Source organism: Mangifera indica, chromosome 10 (assembly GCF_011075055.1).
Source record: "Mangifera indica cultivar Alphonso chromosome 10, CATAS_Mindica_2.1, whole genome shotgun sequence".
Taxonomy (NCBI): domain Eukaryota; kingdom Viridiplantae; phylum Streptophyta; class Magnoliopsida; order Sapindales; family Anacardiaceae; genus Mangifera; species Mangifera indica.
Genome location: NC_058146.1, coordinates 1,237,335 through 1,243,679, shown reverse-complemented (window position 1 = coordinate 1,243,679; position 6,345 = coordinate 1,237,335). Strand labels below are relative to the sequence as shown.

Here is a 6,345-nt window from a genome sequence, read left to right as displayed (position 1 = left end):
TTATGACAAACAAGATCAAGTCATCTAGTATAAATAAAACCCGATATTACATAATATCTTTTAATGCTATATTATTTGGCATAGATAGAACTGTTTGAGATTTAAGAGCTTGCATGGAAGCAACTGGAATCCCAGTGATGATGATGACCATGGTCTGGGTCGGGTTTCTCGACACCGTCTTCAGTCCTGAGCCAATAAGCCTGCACAAAAGAAGCCGCTCCTTTCGGCACATCGTCCATCACCCATTCTTGCCCTTGCGGAAAATATATCCCTGTACGTGGATGTGGAACCCAATAACTCGAAGAACTGCTCTTCTTTTCGCCACTCCACGACGTCGTTCCGGTTAAGTTTTTATCCTGTGTTTGGTGACGATCATCGTCGAACGCCGCCCCAGTGTTGCTCAAGCACCGACGATCAACTTCCCTAGCCTCCTTCCAAGAGCTGACAATATCATGAATTCGTCACTATAAAAAAAAATCGCGGAAATTCATTTCAATATGGTGGTGAAGATTACGTACCTAAGCATGGAAATTTTTGCTCTTGGGATCCCAGCTCTTGCCATGATAATAGCCTGGAAAATTCTTGTCAAATCTCTTTCTTCGACTAAGTACAATTACTGTACTGATCAGTTCTTGCAAGTCTGAAAAGCTTTGAGGCAACATGCAGTTTATATAGTGAAAGTACAGCGGAATATATCCCATATCTTCTTATAACACCATTATGCATGGTGTTGAAGAAGACATGGAATAAATTCCAATGTACGATGTCTGGTGAAGGTTAAGTTTACACAGAGAAGTGCAGGTGAATAAAAATTTTATTTAAAAAATAAGATTTTATTTGTTGAGGAAGACAATTTTTAACTCTAAAATATGAAAATTCTAAATAGTATCACTAAAAAATAACTTTTTAAAATTAAATTACAGTGAAAATTTTTAATTTTTAAAATTAAAATAAGAAAAACAGGTAAATTTTTATTTTTTAAAATAAAATTATTTTAAGATGTTTTTATTCTTTATCTTAACAGGAAAATTTAGCATAAATTGGATGATACATACGCGTTTGAATTTTCAAAGTTTAATGGACAAAAATTGAGAATGAATTAAGGAGAGAATAAGTATTTTGGCCATTTGAACATATGGAAATTGTGATGTGATATGACAACTTGGTAGCTGGTACCTCGGGTACACTTACTAGTAACGCATCCCCCACCACACGCAAAATCAGAGGATCGAATATGATTCACGGCCAGGAGGACTGCATTGCGCGTGATAAAGAAAATTGTGGGTTCGCCAATTCCTCTGGGCTGGGTACGACTGACGACTGGGAAGCCCTCGTGTGCCTGCAGCTTTGACAGCTGGCTAAAATGCAGGCCCAAAGACTCTACCCAGTCAGGGTCCACAAGAAGGGGCTTGGGCTCTATAAAATTTAATATAACAAATTTTATTAATTTGTTAATTAATTGAGATTAAATACTGGATATGGTGATATTTGATAAATGAATTTTTAGGGCAGATTCAAATTGAGTCGAATTTTAATATGAGTTGACTTTAATTTGATTTGGATTAATTATGTTGAATTTAATTTGATTAAAAATACCGTTGAAAAGTTATTAATATGATAAATTGTATCATTGGTAAGATGAGTAATATTATAAATGACGTTAATAGTATCGTTGGAAGAAATTTTGAATTAAACTTGAGTTAAATTATCAAATTAAATTCAGTTTGAATCAAGTCGATTACAAATTTAAACCAAACTGGTTTGTTTCAAGTCAACTTCCTAAATTTAAATTGGCCAACGGACTATTTCCCACCCAAACTATGCTCAATTCTCAAAGTTCTCCTTACTGACTATGGAAATACCGTTTACTCACCTATGATCGGTTAAATTTAACAGAATTCTAACCCTTAAAAATTTAATCTCATTTTCCACCCTAAAAGTTTAAAAACTAACATTTTATTCCCTAAGCCAAATTTGAAAATCACATTCCCCCCCCTTAGGGTTTTGTTTCCAAAGGCGTTTACTTTCTCCGCCGTCATTGCTGGCCATCTCTCCCTCCCGACGGTTTCTCTTCCACCGATGGCCCACCCCAACCCATCCGACGTTGAGAAACGTCATTTGGGAAGAGAAATCGTTGTTTGGGAAGACGATCGTCTTCCCAGATGAAGAAGACTCGTCTTCGTCTGGGAAGACGATTTCTCTTCCCAGACGACGTCTCTCGACATCGGAATAGGTTGGGGTGGAGTTAAGACAAGCCGTCAGTGGAAGAGAAACCGTCAGGAGGGAGAGACGGCCGACGATGGCGCTGGAGAAAGTGAACGCGTTTGAAAGCTAAACCCCAGGGGGAGAAATGTGATCTTTTCAAACTTGGCTTAGGGGAGAAAAGTTAGTTTTTTAAATTTATGAGGGGAAATGAAATCATATTTAAGTTTATTTTTAAAATTAAATATGAAATAATAATTTCACCTTTACTATAGTTAATTTTAACTGTTTATGGGTGAGTAAACGATATTTCCATAGTTAACAGGGGGAACTTTGATAATTGAGCATAGTTTGGGTGGGAAATAGTCCTTTGGCCATTTAAATTAAGTGTTTACAGTTGAACTAAACCAAAATACAAGAAAAAAAGATAGAGATATAATTATGTGTTTTATTAAGAGAGTTGAACTTAAACTGAGTTAGTTTGTATTCAAATTCAAACAAGTTGAACTTGAGAGAGATAAATTTAAATTGAATTGACTTATATTCGAATTTAAGCTCAACTTAAATAAGTTAAACTCAAACTAAAGTTTCACTTAACTCATTTATTTTTACAATAATATTATCTATTTATTTAAAGGTATTATTTTATCCTACCGCACTATAGTTTATATTGTTAATATTCTTTTAATAATAAATTTTAATTTTAATTAAATATTATAAATTCAGGTCAAGCTTAAGTTTACATTTTTTTTTATCCTTTGACTAATTTTAAATCTAACACTAACTATTGGATGTGTTCGTATACATCTATAATTCATGAGCGATGCAGGAATTTTTGGGATATTAATTAAAATAGGCAAAATTTTTTTCGCTTATACCTTTTCAGGCAAACGTACAGTAGTTTTACTTTTATAAACAATTTTTTTTGTAACTCCAAAAATACCCTCTCATCCTTGTATACGTAGACACTGGAAGGAAGGTTTGAGTACGTGGGTGCGTGCGGAGTGCGTGGGTGCGCGCGGTGCGCACAGTGCGTGCACTGTACATATATTTTATATATATATATATATATATATATATATATATATATATATATAATATATAATAATATATTATATTAAATATTATAATATTATAATATAATATATATTTAAAAATTATTATTATTATTATTTATATATATTATATTAAATATTATAATATTTAATATATATATATATATATATATATAAAAGAAAGGGTGCGCGCACCCTCACACTTTGTTTATATATATTAATCAGGGTGCGCACACTGCTCACGCACCGTACGCATTACGCGCATCGCGCGCACCAAGCACGCACCGCGCGCACTCCGCACGTACTCAAGTTTTCCTTCCAACGCTTACGTATACAAGGTTGGGAGGGTATTTTTGGAGTTACAAAAAAATTTGCTTATAAAAATAAAATTACTGTGTGTTTACCTAAAAAGGTATAAACGGAAAATTTTTTGCCTATTTTAATTAATATCCCAGAATTCTTGATCAAGATTGGATAGATAAATTATTAAGCAATATTTATTCAAAATTAGTCAGAAAAAGTTTTTATTCAAAATTAGTCAAGATATAACTAGTCAGAAAAAGTTTAATGGAAAAAAGAAACAATTAAGCTATTTAATAAAAATAAGGCCAAAGGACTTATTCCACCTCAAGTATTTGAAGTTTCTATCTTTTAATTATAAAAATTTTAAATACCCATTTATAGGAGGTTAAGACTTTTAATTTTAGAAAAATTATATTAAATAGCCAAAATTAAAGGGTGTTAAATGAAATTACCCAAAATTCTAAAGTTTAAGCAAAAATGCCCTCAATTTGAGAAATGATCAAACTGCCTTTATATATAAACCCCACATTTCCCATAGTTTTACTGTTCAAAATCAAAGCAAAATTCAAGTCTCTCATAGGTTTCCCACAGGCGCTATGGATTTTCATCTTTTCCATTGATTTTTTGTATTTTTTTACAACCGAAAATAACAAATAAGGATAGTATATCATCTCACTTCTTGTTTGAATCAATTTATTGTAGGATTATTGAGATTTGAAAGAGCTTTTGAGGTTTAAATGTTTAGGGTTCCGATTTTGAATAATGGATAAAACGTTTTGATTCTTGGTTGTTTTACTTGAATTTCTTGAGGGGTTTTGTGTTATTAGATATGTAGATTTAATTTGTGTTGAAATTAGAGACTAAAATGACGATTTTTTGCTGAAAAATGGGTTAGATTGCTAATGCTGTGTAATCTCCCAGGGCCCCCGTGGGATGGGGGGAAATTTAACGTTTTCAAAATTTTAGGGGAAGGGGGGACAGGGGGAGATCCACGGGGTTCCATGAGAAATTTTACACTGAACCGTGGGGCAGTCCGTGAAAACCGTGGTGGAAATTAACTTTTTTAAAACTATAAGGTCTATATGAGATAGATTTTGAACTACCATAACTTTTGATCCAAGAGGAGTTACAGGGTCTGTAATATATTAACGCGAAGCTCGTTTCGATCTCTATAATGACAATTAGCTTTGCAGGTTGCGCCGAATTTGGAGGCCAAAATAAATCTGTTTCAATGTGTATTATGCAGTTTTTTTGTTTTATCAAATTTAAGATTTTCGGTTTTTATGATTTTGAGTTTGTTTGTGACCGGGCTAGACTTTTTTGATATGTAATTTTCAAATTTGATATTTGTAATAACAATGTGCTTTTTTAGACATGTTTTACGATGTAATTACGAAATTTTTGATCGATTTTTTGGTTTTCTCGTTCATAAGCTATTTGAACATGTAATTTTTGAAATTCAGATACGGTTTTTAGATTTTCGAGTAATTTTTTTATTATTGACATTCTAGGGTATTTCAATATATTTATTTATTCATAACATGTTATTTTCAATATAGTTTTCATGAATTGATTTTTTTCGATTCGAATTCAGAAATACAAATTTTTTCTTTCTGAACGAACCCGTAGTAATTGATATTATGTAAAAATGAGAGTGAAAATGAGTATTTAAGTGATATAAGAAATGTATATAATAAGAGTGAGAGTGAGAGAGTTTACATAAATATGATGAAGGGTAATTTGGTATTTAAAAAAAAATTAGGGCATTTTTGCTTAATAGAGGGGTAATTTGGCCATTTATTATAATTTCCCTTAATTTTAATTAGGATTAGATTCAAATCAAATCGAATTCGGGTTTGGCTCAACTTCTATATAATAGAACTCGAGCTTGTCAAACTTGTTATGCTTTAGCTCGAACTCGGCTCATTTTGAATTCGAGCTTTTGATTAATTTGTTATTAAAACAACGTTATTTCAATACATATTAGTTAAAACGATATTGTTTTGTATCAAAAATCTTAATTTACAAACTTTAACAAGCAAATTCAAGCTTGGCTTGAGCTCTAAAATATTGGGTCGAGCTTACTTAAGTCTGACTCGTTTCGAATTTGAATAGATTTGATTCGAATCCAATCCTAGTTTCAATAACACAATTGTTATTTTATCTATAATATTAAAAATAAATTAACATTTAATCTCTTTTTCCTCATAAATCCTAAAAATTAAAAGTTTGCATTTTAGACCAAATTTTAAAAAATAATATTTTTCCTCATAGGATTTAGTTTTAAATCTTTGATGCCAAATCCGGTGCCTTATTGGTAACAAAAAGTCTCTGACACATCACTATGCTTTAGTGTTTTGTCTCTCCTCTTCTGAAACATTGACCAATGAAGATTTATTTTAGGATAAAACTCTTCATCTTCTCAAATGAGATTTTCATCGATCGATATTTCAAAGAAGAGAAAAAGACCATTAGAATATGGTGATACGTCGAAGATTTTTCGTCATTGATAATGATGTAGGAGATTGAAAACTAAATCGTAAGGGGGAAATGTCATTTGTTAAAACTTTACCTAGAGGGTAAAATATTAGTTTTTAAGATTTAGAGGGGGAAATGATATTAGATTTTAAGGGGTTAGAGTTTAGTTAACTTTAATCACCTATGGTGGGGTGTTTGAAAATTTCAAAATTCAGGGATGGAAAGTTATAGAAACAGGTACTTTGGGTCGGTGCTTGGGCCTAAAAATAACGCTTTTAAAAGCGAACCAATTTCTGCTAAAAAAACG

The 6,345-nt window shown here is 32.0% G+C and overlaps 1 protein-coding gene across 1 annotated transcript; it reads right to left on the bottom strand.

Annotated features, from left to right (window-relative positions):
- Positions 1-659, bottom strand: LOC123228226. The gene is made up of 2 exons (XM_044653538.1): positions 519-659; positions 1-441 (listed from the first exon to the last, which is right to left on the bottom strand). Exons 1-2 carry the CDS (start codon positions 560-562, stop codon positions 102-104), a joined length of 384 nt encoding a protein of 127 aa, XP_044509473.1. The 5' UTR covers positions 563-659; the 3' UTR covers positions 1-101.
- Positions 660-6,345: the final 5,686 nt, after the last annotated feature.

Bases quoted from the DNA above. Each gene is read 5' to 3' on its own strand.
- LOC123228226 (XM_044653538.1), bottom strand. From the start codon at position 562: ATGGCAAGAGCTGGGATCCCAAGAGCAAAAATTTCCATGCTTAG. The intron at 442-518 runs GTACGTAATCTT...TGATATTGTCAG, and splicing joins GCAAAAATTTCCATGCTTAG to CTCTTGGAAGGAGGCTAGGG.